The sequence below is a fragment of the Hylaeus anthracinus genome, unplaced genomic scaffold (genome assembly GCF_026225885.1).
Source record: "Hylaeus anthracinus isolate JK02 unplaced genomic scaffold, UHH_iyHylAnth1.0_haploid 11997, whole genome shotgun sequence".
NCBI lineage: Eukaryota > Metazoa > Arthropoda > Insecta > Hymenoptera > Colletidae > Hylaeus > Hylaeus anthracinus.
Window position 1 is genome coordinate 4,249,330 of NW_026534344.1, and position 15,500 is coordinate 4,264,829.

General features: G+C 43.6%; 1 protein-coding gene across 1 annotated transcript; it reads right to left on the minus strand.

Annotated features, from left to right (window-relative positions):
* Positions 1-12,350: 12,350 nt before the first annotated feature.
* On the minus strand, positions 12,351-13,964 carry LOC128889339 (uncharacterized). Its single transcript, XM_054146887.1, has 3 exons — positions 13,721-13,964; positions 12,982-13,452; positions 12,351-12,915 (listed from the first exon to the last, which is right to left on the minus strand). The coding sequence occupies exons 1-3, from the start codon at positions 13,955-13,957 to the stop codon at positions 12,631-12,633; spliced, it is 993 nt and encodes a 330-aa protein (XP_054002862.1). The 5' UTR covers positions 13,958-13,964; the 3' UTR covers positions 12,351-12,630.
* Between the last annotated feature and the right edge of the window lie 1,536 nt (positions 13,965-15,500).

Sequence of the window (15,500 nt, forward strand, 5' to 3'; positions counted from 1 at the left end):
GCTACTGTTAACTCTGGTCTAATGATTTCACTTCCATCTCTACATTCAAGATTTTATACCTTACATCGCAAAATGAATAATACAAAGGAAGTATGAATAAGCATAATATACGTTATTCTGTGAATAATGGTCGAAATAATAGCTCGCGTTTAACATAGTTAGTCGGCAATCACGGTTCGGCCTCGACCAGAATTAGCCTTGAGTGAGCCCTCCTGCTCGCGTAGCAAAAGTGTGATTAATTATTGCATGTTCGGGGCAAACAATGGCCACTATTACGTCCACGAGGTCGCGTGGCTTTTGTTCCGAGTGTTTGATTTTTGGATGCACGGTACTTGGTCAAACTACAGACGATATTCGTAATGATCCACGATGTTTAAATAAGTAGAAAAAAAAAATTAAAAAGTATGTGCGTGGAATGTCGCGCGTAGGAGCGCTTATATGTTCGACGTGTAGGGTTAAAATAAAAATGGAACGAGGTACTAGATATCGACTCGAATCCTCTCGTCCGGAACAAATGCTTGGGTTTGATTTTCCAGTGAGTACTCGCGACACGGTAGATAATGATCGTCGGGGTAAATAACAGAACTGAATAAACAATAGCAGGGACCATAGTTCGAAATTAGCGGACTCGTTCGAACGATAACAGGAAGTCATCGCCGACGCGCCCTCAGGGCCACGGAAGCCGGTGTCTGAGAACTATTTAATGGTCCTCGCGTTCGCAAACAATGCGCCGGGCATGCATAACGCCGCCTTCAGAACCCGCTGATATTAACCAGGACGCGGGACCAACGTAGAGGAGAGGCCCACTAGCTATGCAAATACGTGTGATTTAATAGAGAGAGAGAGCTTCTGTGTGTGCACGTGAACGTTAACAAGCTTAAACGTGTGACGGAATTCGTTTTGCCAGCTCGTGACGCTATTTTCATCAGAAATTTAACAGAGAGCAGATTTTTTACCTTATTTAAAATGTCGGATAAACTAAAATCGCACTTGTCAAGAATATTTGATTCTACCCGATGATCAGGATCGAAGAGATTAAAAAGTTCAGAGATATTGGAATGGAAATGGGCTGTACGAATGAATTTTTATCTCCGGAATTATCAGCTGTACCGACGTGCTATTTTTGTTCGTTTGTATCGAAAAACCCTGGCCTATCGGATTAAATATTCTTTTAATAATCCGAAAAGTCGGACTTACGATACAAAAGAGTTTACTTTCGGTATCCTACAACTTTTCAATTTCTTAGCTTCTAGCACAATCTTACCAAGATATTTTTTTCAAGATTTAAATCCCTAAACATGCCAAAAAATAATATATTTTCAATCTGAAATTACCAGACTGTCTTTTTAATAAGCGGTGTGATTTACAAAGTGCAAGTACGATTCAGGCTCGTGGAATGAAAAGCTGCGAACGAAGCTCTAAGATGCATGATAATTAGAAAAAAAAAAAAAAAGAACGAAACCATGCAGTTCGAAAACGAGGCGGAAAACAGACGAGTTGAACAGTGTTTGCGGAACAACGGGCATCCGCATAGCAGACTGGTACGGCTTTAGCTTTCTGTTGGTATTAGTGATAAGTGCTTACGGATCACGCAGTACGGGTTGGCTGGGAGTTTAGCCCGCAGGCGAACGTTGATTCTTCGATTTAAAAACACTACCCTTGCAGGTTCGGTTCCATTTAAATGCAAATACGGCCGAGCACGGAAATTAAAGGCCCTAACGAGAGTGTCTTGTGTAGCATCGGGGACGTTAAGGGAGCCGGCTGCGAAACCGATTCAATTTCCTCGGCATTAAAATGAAACCGACACACCTCTTCGATGTGCGTTAAATCGGGCAAACGAATCGATTCGGGGTTGAACCGCGGCAAACGATATCGAAATATCGATAAATATCTTAAATGTAACGTTACACAATGAAAATCGGCAGTTGTTATTCGTCGAATGTATACGCAAATCTTTTGGCACAGATTTATCGTCGACTCTGCAAGGAGTTCGGAAGCATCCATGATAAATGATGTCGCATCTTGTCCGACTTATTCCCAAGAAAGTTTATGTTATACCGAATTAAATAACATGAAAATAAATGGAGTTTCTATGGGTACTCTTGTCGCATACAATACGCGTTACTATCAACTGCATACCAGCTTTCAAAGAGGAGTTGAACAAAGCCGAACCCTTTGCCGAGCCCTTCCGAATGCCGGCCCTGTTTGGCGTAGCTCGGATACTGAAAGTCTCTGGACTCGGCGTGATAAGAGAAACTCCTTAATGTCAAATCGATTATCGGGTACAGTCGAGAAAGTTGCCAGCAATCCGTAAAGAAAATAACCTCTGACCGATGGCATCTTGCCATCGCGGTTCGCGGCCTTGAAACTACGACAATTTTCCGCATATGTAAAAGAGTTATTCTCGGAGTGATTCATTCGTCCATTTATCTTTCGTTCCGAAGCCAAGAAATTGGAGTAGTACAGAGGTGTCACGGATAAGAACCTATAATTAATAGAAAAGCGATCAAGACACCATCGATCCAACATTTTCGCGATGACACCAATTGCCTAAAGTACCTGCATCAGGGATTCCTTTCAGACAACGCGCATACGATACTTAGGCGCCTTGCCATGGTTTTTAAGCATGGAATTACGTGGAAATAGCACAGATATTGACCAGCTTCCACAGCTCGATGCATATGCGACGGAGCTCTGCGAAATACATAGTTACGCAGTGATCCTATTCAAATCGTTATTTCACGCAACTTTTTCATAAAGGTACAGCACTATAGTTCTCGATCGCTTAATCGTAACATTAGAGGAACTAGCTCGCTACGTCTGAACATCCAAATTGATCGTCGTGGCTATTGCCGGAGGAAAGCCACCCGAAACCTCAGTTATCTGAACAAAATGCATAATGATAATTGCAGAAATTTTCCGTTTAGCTGGCCGCAATGTCTGTAAAATATGTTACACGTTGCGGCATAACGACGTCCATCTGTTACTTCCTGTGCAGCGTGCATTTTTTTTTTTTTATTCGACGAACATTTTACGCGCCAAGGGGAATATATTCGACGCGATTCCTGCATCGCGAAACAGTCACCGGATTTACTTTATTCGGTGAAATTACCCTTTCCACGGTCTGGTTGGCAGAAAAATCATCAACACAAAAATTTATTACTGCACATATTGCGAGCGAGGGCACACGAGGCCGAGACATCTTATTGGAGTCAGGTTTCATTAAAGTCTTCCCGTCATTCGCTTGAATTCGCAAAAGTGTAATTTTATGCCGCAACATAACCATCCGTGAGTTTTAATGACATTCCTGTATTTTCTTTTCCTTTGTATCTTCTTTCATTTATTTTGCGGCAAGACGTTCCCTACCGCTGGAGGGTTGAAATGAAAGAGTGCAACGCTTTAAAAATAACAGAATGTAATAAAATTGATAATAAAGCCTTCGTTGCATCAGCGAAATATAGCGTTCAAGCGTGAAGTAAGCAATTTTTAACCGGATAACAATTTTGCCGATCGATTGCTTCGCCGAGAAATTCACGTAGGCATAGCAAAGGCGTGTTACAATTCGATTACATCAACCCACACATGCTCGCACGAGCTTAATGCGTTCTCGCATCGGATAATTAAATTAACGAACTAATAAGACCAAGACGTGCCCAACTCTGCTCGCGCGCATCCTGATTGCCGCGCCATGTTACTGAAACGAACTTTGCCAACTTCTTCGATAAGTTCCAGCGATTTTTAATAACAGACCCGAGACGAAATCCCACCAGGGTTTGGAACGCAACAACTTCGCGATCGCAGCATCGCCGTCAGACGTGACGCAACGCGATCAATTTTCAAACCTATCTTCAATCCATTCGATTTCACGCAAACCGGTGCTCGCTATCATTATTAATTCGCGCTCGCGACACGCGAATTAATTTCGTTTGGCCCCGTTGTTCCAAAGTGGTTTTGATTCAACTGACCCGTTCCAGCTGCTCATACGAGCCGGGCCGAGTTCTATTCTTCCAAATCTATTTATTCAAATTAAACAAACCTTCGTCCCACGGCGATATCAGCCAGCCAAGAACGTGAGATCTTTCCACGGCGGCGTATGAATTTTCCAGGGAAAACTATTTCCCCGGCAAAGTGGAAAAGTCCGCGAACGCGTTTGATCGTCGCGAAAATTTATACACGATGGAAGACCGTGTCGTATTAAAAATGTAATGTTGAAAAAACACGCTCCGACGAAACGCGCATCGAAGGTACAAAGAAGCGACCGATGTTTTCCTTTCATTTTCGGTAGCGAAAATAAATACGATTTTTCAGTAGCGAGAATCCCTCTGCGGCGGACACGGAAATTGATTACCGCGGTCTTTTTCGTCTGTCACGATCCGAAAACGGCTGGGCCGTGTCGACGATACGTTGCGTGCTCGTTTCGTGATCTCTACAGAGTGATTCTAATTGCTGGGCCAAGTTTTAATTCCGCTCTAACGACAAATGTAGAGGACATTTTTCGGGAAAAGTGACAATGGACAGTGGAACGATAGTTAGGAAACTAAGATTTATGTTTTCGATACTTGTAACAGAATTCTTTTATAATTTCCTTCCTCGAATAACTCGGTACATTGAACGCAACTTAGATTGTGAAACGACTGATCGCAGATTGAAAGGAAAGCAAGGACGCGACAATTAGACTGCTCTTGTGGAAGTCGCGCGGAAAAATTGCCCTCTAATTGCGCCCCCGAAGAGGGTAAAGATAAGTAAGAACTCTCAATAGGGATGAAGCATGATTAAAAAGTAATCTTCCCCGTTGTTTAATTGTTCCTGAGAATCTTCTTCGCGCGTGCTCGCTTGCCAAGGTAATTTCAACCGGTGTCCGTCCTATAATTCCTTCCTGATTAACGCACTATAAGTTCGAATGAGTTTACAGGAATAAGAAACGACTTGTAATGTATGCAAATTAACGCTGGGGAGAGGGGGGGGGAAGAGAGAGAGAGAATACGAGTAAAGTTCTGCGTCTTAATAAACCGTCTGCTGTATAATGATCCGCCGCGAGGAATATAATAAAGGGATTTATACGCCAGCAATGTTCTATTAGCTGTCGAGAAACCAAAACGGCCGACGACTGTTAGCCATTTCGTCTCGTGGCGGGATTTTAATTCGACCGCTTGAAAAATCGACTTCTTCGTCGACTGCGTTTTACTAGGACCTTTGGATCATAAAATAACATCGTTAAAATTTTATACCGATATTCGGAGATTCGAATAAGTTACAGTGGACGCTATGCAGGTCACAGAATACAACTTAAAACTTTAAAGCCGTTTTCTTCGGAACGACTTTTCTTGACGTGGTTTTAACATGTTGAAAATACGTTCATGGTTGGAACTATATAACTATTCCAATTTTCGAACAAAAGTTTCCGAAATACACGTTCCTGAAATTCACGTTTTATCACTTGATAAACTAAGGATTATAAATTAAGTTGCTTATTCAGTTGCCCGCCTCGTTTTCACGTTCGTTGTCTACTCCGTCGCAAAAACGATACGCCGCTCCGTTTCTTCGTTCGAAACAAGGGGCTAATCAAATCTTTTTTCTACTTTTTCCTGTTTATTGAAAGATGTAGTTCGCTCCAAGCAAGATATCTGTCTATCAATTTTCAAAGAAAATAAACGCAATAAGATCTCTGGAAGGTACACGACGGGTCGCGGAATGCAATAAAATGCCTTCTAAAGGCCTGAAGGCGGTGGTATTACTTCGACTTCTATTAAGAACTGTCCAATAATTTTATCCGACGCTTCGGTGCTAATTTGTAGTAAACTTCTTACATTTTTGCAGCCTTGGTGAAATTATTTAAACATTTTTGGCTTGTATTAAGATCTTCTTCGGATTGTTAACGTTTAATCTAATTCATTAACGAGCAAGACGTTCGTTATTAGCAAGAGAAGGTGCTGTCAGGTTCGATCAATCGGAATATATCCCGTTAGAGTCCATCCATCGATAACAGGCAGATCCAACTAGTTCCAATCTCGGACAAAGCCTCGTTTCGCGTTAATCGATCGCGTAATCTGCGAATACCTTCTCGTAGTTTCGCAAGTGTTTACATAGGGGAAGACCGGAGTTTCTTGGTGAAACTTTGATGAGACCTGTCGACCTTTGCAAACGAGCCTAAAACGATGAACTGTTACCGTTACCCCAAAGTCAAAGTTCGACTTGCCGTTCGGTAATACGGCGTCCGATGTAATTGTGCTCGTCGAGTTGAGAGGCCCGTATTGCGTTTGCAAGTTAACTTCGACGTTACAGACATACAACATCAAACGCTTCGCCGGAGAATCGAATAATCGAGTCTGACAACGCTTACCTAAATTGGCTGGGCATTCGAAGCAACACACTCCAACCTCGACCAGTGATTTACAAACTTTTAAGAGATCCTGGCGTTAAAAAAAAAAGGGAACGAGAAAGAGGGGAGCCACTGGGGTTCGATGGGGTCGCTGAATCGGAATTTTTGCACGCGAGCCGAGTTCTCGAAATTGCTGTCGTTTACAATTTCTAACGAATTTTTGTAATCCGATCTCCGAATAAGTTGCGCGGCAGAATCTCGGGAAAGATATCGCACGAAATCATAATGTCTCCGACCCTAAAATTTCCAGCTCGTTCCGTTGCTCGATGAATTGGATAAAAGTAGGGGATTAAACGAGGTAAATGGAATCGAAACTGCATCCGCGACGCTCGCCTTCGAGGTCGTTAAAACTATCGAGTTATCGGTTCGCGCCGCTTGGCCAAGTTCTGCTGGTTGAAAACGGTACTTGTTAAGTATTTGAGAAGAGCGGAATTAACATTATTCCGCTCTGCATCCGCCCGAATAAACGGGCCACGTTCGTTGCCACTGCATGAAACATCGAGTATAAAAATGTATCGCTATTTTCTACCAAATTCAAATACCGCATGGCTGCGCGCGTTCATGCCTACTATAATTATGCGAATATGGATATCGAACGCGTTATTTAGCACTGGCTGAAATTACCGGAATCCCATTTACGCCGAGTTTACGGTGGCATTATGATCCTGATGCTCTTTTTCGCTGAGAGAAACCATTCCGGTCCGACGAGCCCGCTTGTTCGCGAACTTTTTTGCCGCGGCTCGGACACGATTTCGCTAATTGAAATTCTCCGCGATTAAGGTGACGAGCATTGGGTGGCCATTATTCACGAACTCTATTTGTTTTCGGGAAGTTCTTTCACCGCTGAAATATTTCACGCACGCAGCTCGGCAAGTATCAGACAGAGCCCTTCGCTGAAAAAGCTCCATTTTTCCGGTCAACTGTTCGCGAGTGATTTTATCTGGTAAACCTGCCGCTGCTCGTATGTTACAACCATTAACTTTGAACAAAAAAGAGGAGCGAACGATGCACGCGACGCGGGACTGAGTGTATTAAAACAAGCCGAGCGACGCTGAATATTATACGCAGTTTTTTGCTTCGAACGTTTGTTCTTTTACAGCAGATCGCTAACGTAACTTTTTGCTTTATTCTGAGATATTCTCGATTCGATTCGAACATTCCTTTCGTTATATTATCAAATTTACTTTTTCGTTTTATTGAATATAATAGTCTCGCAGAAATAACACGCGTTGTACAGGAAAAATATCGCATGGTGGAAGAACGCGTCGTCGATAATTACCCGTTAATTAACCGAGACCTCGTGTATATATTTTGCTCGTAATGAACTCGAGCCACGACGATATACCAGCCCATAAAGACAAACGTGCAATTGAGGCAGCGTTCGCGGTTTGCCAGCTACGTTTGAACACCAGCGAACCGAGCGGATCCTGTCTAGGTCAGGGTGGAGTTTGAAGAGCTCCTTGAAGCCACCGGCCGCAACGCTATGCACTCGAAGAAGCAACTTCCAAATCTCGAGTGACATCCTTGCCGCGGCGGCCACTCGAATGCGCGGTCCATAATTAAGGCTACGAGATAACGAAGATATCGTGAAGAACTGGCATAGCGGTAGAGGTGGCGACACACCTCTCGTACGTACGTGCCTTCCGCGAGGAGACAGAATGACGAGCTTTAAATGGACGAGGATGAGGCGATCAAAAGAACTTTACAACCTGAGACTGAATGCAACGGATTTCAAGAACGTCTACTTAACGTTTTACGCCGTCGCGACGAGTTGAAAAAATAACCTCGCATCTGGAAATTTTGTATCGAAGATAAGTATGTAATTTCATTTTTTAATTAATCCAAACGTAGAAGAGTACGATATAATTTTATTTTTCTCTAAACGTTACGATTGCACTGGAACAGCTATCTGTTTATCATTTGATCGGCAAAAAAACAACAACGGCGACGCGTTCTATCGCCGTTTTTATTACCTTTATCGCTGCTGCACTATTATTCATGCAAGCCAGAGGTCCATTCTCGCATTGATCGTTGCAGATGTATCGCGTTCGCATGAATTTTGTTGAAGCGCATATAGTCTCGCGCGCCTTGCACAGGTCATCCTTCAAACTTCTTTCAGCGTGTCCCGTTTTTGTTGTATCCCTCATGCATATTTCACAACGCGAATAGAGGGGATGCTAGTCTCCGTTTCCGCTTTATTTCAGTTCACCCGCAGGCCAGTCACTCTCCTTGTAGTTAACGCAACCGAACTCGTAAATCTCCATTCTCTCTGCCGCGATTTCTTGCATGTATGGATTCAGATATCGGTATTCCAGGTCCTGTTCGTACGTGATCCATTTTTCCTTGGGCAGACACGTTCGCAGAAAGTCCGTTTGCATCGCCCGTATGATCCTGGAAATTCCAGAATCCCGTCCGCCCGAGGGTTACATAGTTTCGAAGGAACCCGTCACGAGCAAAATATGCATGTCAACGAATATTCTCGCGGCGACGCGATACCAGAAATTCGTCGACAAAATTACCGAGGATTAACGAAGGATTGACAAGCATATTTCTGGGGATACCTAAAATTTCTTGCGTCCAATACGTTCTTCGGGAGTCGACGAAGAGCCGCCTTCACCAACGGGTCGTCGTGGTCGAACACGTCGTGTGTGTAGAGTCCGTACCTGTTATAACCGGACCAATTGAACAAAAATTTCCTAATTTTGTAACCATAGTTCGACCGTTGACTATCTCCACTCGGTCCACAGCTAGATGCACGCTTGGGTATTCGTAGTATCGTGGATACTCTCGACATCGCGACAAATTGAAACGTCGAAGGTAACCTTTGAGAAAGCTGACACGTGTCGTTGGGAAATCGATCGTCAGATGTCTTAATCGCTAGATGTATAAAGGATAATATAGTTGTTTCGTCTTCAAGTTAAAGCGCGTAAGTGAAATGTCATAGCGTTGGAAGTAGACGAACACATTGCTCGAATAGACATTATAGACTATTAAAAAATGCATTCGTTCAATCAAAGACGGTAGTTTATGTAGCTATCGACTGTGATCGAACTTTCGAACCAATAATTACGAGTTCCTGATCAAACTTTTCTAACTTTCAACGATGAACGATTTTCATGGATCGATTCCATCGTGATTCCGCGTAGGAGATTTCCGTAATCGAGGGAAAGATTTCGCAAACCGGTTGACTTTAGAGCGTGAAACGACTCCTCCGGCGCGCGACCCCAATTCGGAAAGAACTTCTAAAGAGTTTCGCATACCATTACGAGACAATGCTCCGCAGGACCAGCAAACACGTCTGCGCTCCTCCTTCTTGTGCAGTGGCTTCGCTCGTTCTTCCCTTACGTCATTACTCTAGGGCCATTCTAATATTGAGCAAACACCGGAATGGCTCCAGCAATGGCGTCACTAGAGACAGTGTCACCCACGAAGTAACCTCGAAGACTCCGATTTTTCTTTGACATTTCATATTTTTAGGGGACTATTTTTAGGACAATTCTTTGTTTTTCCTACTGTTTCGACTTACCAAAATAATAAAATAACAAATTTTATAGTCATTTATAGTAATTTCAGTACCTTCGCTTCCAATGGTGCCACACCGTGCAGCAGCCATCTAGCGACGTCATTGGACTCGAGTAGGTTGCTCGTCGCCGAGCAGAAAAATTATTCGTCGATCAACTTTCGTAAACTTTTCGCGCGATCGCCTCCCGAACAAGCTAACTCTGTTTAAAATTCAGCATCCGGTGTCTTGTTAGTTCGGAGATACGTCTATTACTCTGTAAACTCTTCCCATTTCTTTTAAGGCACGACGAAGACCGTGCGAGAAACTATGACAGTTTGTGCCTGAAATGAACTTGTCTTTTCTAGTAGGCAACGAGGTAGGATAGCAATCTTGAGCTTATAGAGCGGAGCCAGGCACGATAATCCACGTTAGAAACCGAAACTTCAATGTTTGCTTCGTATCGTTTCCCATCATCATCCGATGGCTGGTTCGCTGGCATTTAATTTCGCCTCCATCGCTTCGATTGATCCTCGTTAAGACGTCTATGTGGCGAAGGGGTAAAAGGAATTGTCTCAACATTTTTATCTATCGTTCTCGATATTTGAGTATACTTACTTTCTTCGCCCCAGCCTTGTAGGTAATTGTATGTAAAAGGTTTTTAAGCGCACTTCCCCTACGGTTCCAGTATTCTCTTTGGTAGATCGACTCTGCATACATTTACAGAGATGCGTTACACGTGGTCGGTGATGTAGGGAGGAATACGATTTATGTCAGTGGTTCCGTTGGTAACGTGCCACCGGCAGAGGGTGACCACCCCTTCGTCGTTCGCCGTGCTACGCAAGTTTCCGTTTCTATTCCGGTCCGTCCATGAACATCACGCGTACACGCGTGTTTCACCCATTTCGCATAGAAAATGTAACCTTTCCCCTGAACTCTAATTAATTCACCCCAAAACACCGTTCTTTACCTAGTCTCTTTGGCAATTTCACTTCCCTAGGTAAAATGATGCGCGAGAGGAAAAATTAAATGAATTGTTTTAAACTTAAAATTGTTGGTTCTCCGGTACCTTGAATGTTCTACGACAAGGCTGGTAGCTTGTTTCCATTCGCCAAACATCTATCGCATGTTCCCCCACGTAATTCATACACGTCAGCCGTAACATGCATAGGTCATTCCACGCCAAATCGATCACTTTTTGCAGACGGTGTCGAGGATTTTGTTGAAATTGAAATTGAAGTGAAATTATGATGTGTATTCGAAGTTTGCCGGTTTTTAATCGGGTGAACTTGCTCACTTTAATTTTGTTCCGGTTGTCAGTCAATGATCTAGAATTTCGAAATGCATAGAACGGGAAAACCCGACATTGCACGCTGGATCGTGCTACGTGAAATTAAACGATTTCCGTTTTTCGTCGAGAATCGACTCGAAAGGGAAAGAGATCGGTGCTTCGGCTTTTACGAGCTGCAGTATCTTTCGCGTCTTGATTTTTCCTCGGTCGACGAGCGAAGTAATTCGGGTGCACCGCACGATGCTCCTTCGAGTAGACACTGTGATCGAGGGACCCGACTCTTCGAGCTCCATTCGACGGAGTTACGGCCACGGCTGCGGACGAATAAAGCGCAAAAAGCGGATAATCCGTGAGAAATAATTCGCGTTGAAGGAAACGAAACAAATATCGTGTTCCCTCCCAGAATTTTCGATCGATCAGAGAGCATTATCGGTGCTATTTCTCCGTTGTTTCGTCGAAATGCTGTCGTTTTTCTTGTCGTATTTCTTGTCTGATTGCAGCGAGAGAAAAATGTTACAGGAATTCGAGAAATCGCTCAGTACGAGGGAAGAACGAGGTAGCAGACTTTGCGACGGGAACGTTCACGAATCGCTAATCGTGCCAATTACATGAAATCCAATATTTGAGATATTAATCAATTACGTTTAATCGAATCTTTTAAAAATTCCAACCAATTAATTTTAATAAGCCGAAGTTTCGGACATATATTTATGGAAACAGGACGATAGTAATGGGTAACGGATTTGCTCGTTAATTATACATTGTTCATCGAATCGCTATTAAGGAATACAGGAGTAGACTATGAATTAACCACTACTACTCTGATCGTTGCTCGGAGGCCTAACTATCGTTTATGTATTCAGTTGTGCACGATTCATTACTCTGTGTTCGTCATCAATCGTAATATCCTTTAATGATGGTCAGATTAGCGACCATGCGACTTACTTATCGATCCATCCGTTTTATTGCCACTGATATTTCGCTAACTAATTTTTCGCCAACTAGTTTCCCGAGAAATCTGACTGAGCGCGCGACGCTTCTTGTATGAATCGATAAAATCTCTTTTTTTTTTCGCACACAATTCGATCCTTCGCGATTCATTCCCGACGAAAGTATCCCTCGAGTTTCCTTGGTTTTATTTCAAAACCGTCTCTGTTCTCGTGATAGCTTAAGCTCGACAGTTTTCCTCGGTTCTTCGCCTCTTTTTATACATGTCCAGTTCGTCGATCCCCCCGACAGTTTACTTATCCGAACGAGATTAAGACAACACAAACGTCGATGAAACATCCAACTCCACCGTTCGCGTATTTTATTTCAGTAAAACATTAGGTAAGATGAAACAAAACTGTTACAAGCTAAATATACATATAGCGTTCTTCATTTATACCGAATTACCTATGAATTAAAATAACGTAATACATTTGTAACGTGCCATTAATTTTATCTAAACTTAAGAGGAGATCACGATCTTCCCGTGTTAGAATTTTCAGACAAATTGCCCAGCCCGACTGCCTTGTGCATACCAGATACTCCAGACTCTATGTTTCCCTTGACGTCGCGTAGCAAGCTCCTAGCATGCTCGAGTAAATTTCTCGGAGATCTAGAGTCTGTCTGCTGATTCACATTAGAACTCGTAGGCTTCAATGCCAGTCTGTTCATCACGAAGTCAACTAGCTTCCTGACGGGTTGCCCAGGTAAGCCAAATCCGAGATTCTCGAAACGTCGGTTTCGTATCAGGTCCAGCATCTGTGAGAAGCCACTCAGTTCATATTTTAAATATCGTGATCTTAGTATCGCCTACGTAATACGTACCGGAAGCTGTTCGTCGGATTGTGATCTATAGCTGTCAGATCGATCTTTCGCGTTTCTTTCCCCTGATAAACCGTGGCAAGGTTTCAATGAGTTAACCTCAGTGTTGGCCTCTTGCTCGCGTGAATTGATCGCCGAGTGTTGATCCTCGTAACGATCCACTGGAGAAGTCACGAACGAAGAATCGGTTCGTGGATCGGGGCTAGGTTTGTCGTTCGGATTGGACGGTTCAACGGAATCAGAAGCACGTGCATTGTGTCGAGCCTCGTCTTCTTTCGTTTCTAACGCGGTCACCGATCGCCGATTTAATACGTGAGAGCCCAAAGGGCTGTCTTCGGTACCGTTCTCCATCGAACCGGTAATGTCTGAATCAGGGCGGTGGACCAGTGGTCGTACATCGCCTAAATCTTCGTTCGAGGCGTCGAGCGTCTCGCCACGTCCGGATATTTGCTCGTTCCACGGTACAATGGGTTTCTGAAATAGTTCGGACGTTCAAATATCTACTCGTTTCTCCAGTTGTTAACCGGAAACTCGTGGTATGCATTTTCCTTCATCTTTATACAATCGCGAGTTGAGATTTATTAAACCAGAAGACAAACTGAACCAGTCGTATGTTTCCAATAAATTTAGAATGTAAAATGATCCTTCGAATATATCTCTATTTCCTTACGCAAAGAAGATACGAATGGAAAACAGCATGCAGAAATAATTAACGCTCTTTGTCGCAAGAAAGACGTCTTACCTGGTGGAACTTCGCCCGAAGAAGTCGCAGAAGTTTGTCAAAGGAATAGCTGATAGTTTCGTCCTTAGGCGTAATTACACGCCTATGGGGAAACGAGTTCTCCTGACTCGATTCCAAGTCCAAGGAATTTCCGTTGGCGCCATCAAGGAACGTCTGTTCGTCGCAGTAGATCGTTGGGAACGAGCAGATGGAATAACACGTAACTAGAAGAAGCACTCGGGATATCGCGAACTCCATGTTAATCTTAGATTGGTACTCTCGATCGATACGAATCGAATGCACCGATGTACGAAATCGTTGTTATATAGCCACACCTCGTGACATGTGTTCGAGAAGATTTATCGTTCCAACGATAAAATATCGTTGAAAGTTGCAATTAGCTACTACCTGCGGCACGATCGTCGGCTAATTGGTGTTTGCACAGTCTGGCAGTGTCCTGATCACGATCACAGAACGCGTACGAGATCGTTTGAGGAAGTTGATGGATACATGGAATTTTAGGGAATTGACAATCGTCGACGGACTAGTTAAACACAGGTGGTCCTGTCCGTTAAATTAAGTGACATCTCGAGGACGCTTCGAGAGGAAATGCCTATTAGAATTTCACATCCGATCGAGACTCGTCGAATCATGTTCGAAACGATTCAACTCTGACGTTCTATCCAGCCTCGAGCCCCGTCACCGTTCAGAACTCTCAGCAGTTGATGCTAGAATTCGCTAGTTTGAAAATATTTTCTCGTCGTTCCGTACGAAATTTTCTTACAACGACAGCAGGATTTCTGGAAAAACGAGCATCGGTTTTACTGTCGAGCGAGGCACGCGTCCGTATCGACGGGAAGGATATAAGTTTGCAGAAACGAAGGCGAAACTTCCTCGAACTATCGTCGTTTTTCACGCAACTTTTCTGCTACCTCTTTCGCGGGAGCCGGGGCATTCGTAAAATTTTCGCCGAAACTTTATCGTTTCCCGATCATAACGCGACGTACGTGTCCTCGATCCTTGGGCCTTCCCGCGATGAACTGAAACGGCTGCAGTTTGAAACACGCTGAGCGCAGTGATTCTTATAATTTTTAAATCACGGTGACGTACACCTGTAAGAGTTCGAGTAACTTTGAAATAATCGAACTTTTTGCGGTGAAAATCAACCGAATCTATCTTTCGAAATACGAACGTCTTATCTAAATGAGAATTTTGTCCGATCATAACCGTGAAAACAGATACCTCCGCCTCGCGTCAGACTCTTCCGATCTTTTCAATCAGAGCCCCTTGTGGGTCGTAATTGGCACTTTTTTGCGAAGGCAAGGGAAGCTTGCGCTCGTCCACGGCGAAAGCAACGTTACTAGCGGGGCCCCTGGTCCTTTGCTGGCCATCACGTACAACCGCCAGGATCAGTCGTTCATTCAGACAAGCTAATTGTGAACGAACCGTAACACGTCGCGTGCCGTGTTGCATTTTCATGCCCCGCCGGCTGGAGTTCCTTTACCCTGGGCGTCTTTCGTCGTGAAAAGAGCGGAGCACAAAGGAGTCCTCTGCTGTGCGGAAATCCACAAGAATGGGAGCACGACTCGTTCGTTTTTTCGCGCAATATTGCGTCGGCTCCCATCGATAACAATTCCCCTAGCATTTGCATTTAATGGTTACGAAGAAAGGGTATCGAATAATTTTCTATAAATCTCGCGTATCAAATACGGTTTATACCAGAAATCGCGCCGTCACGTTCCTGTTATTAATTATGTATCTTTACCGTTTATAAATTAAACATCAGCAAACGGTATATATT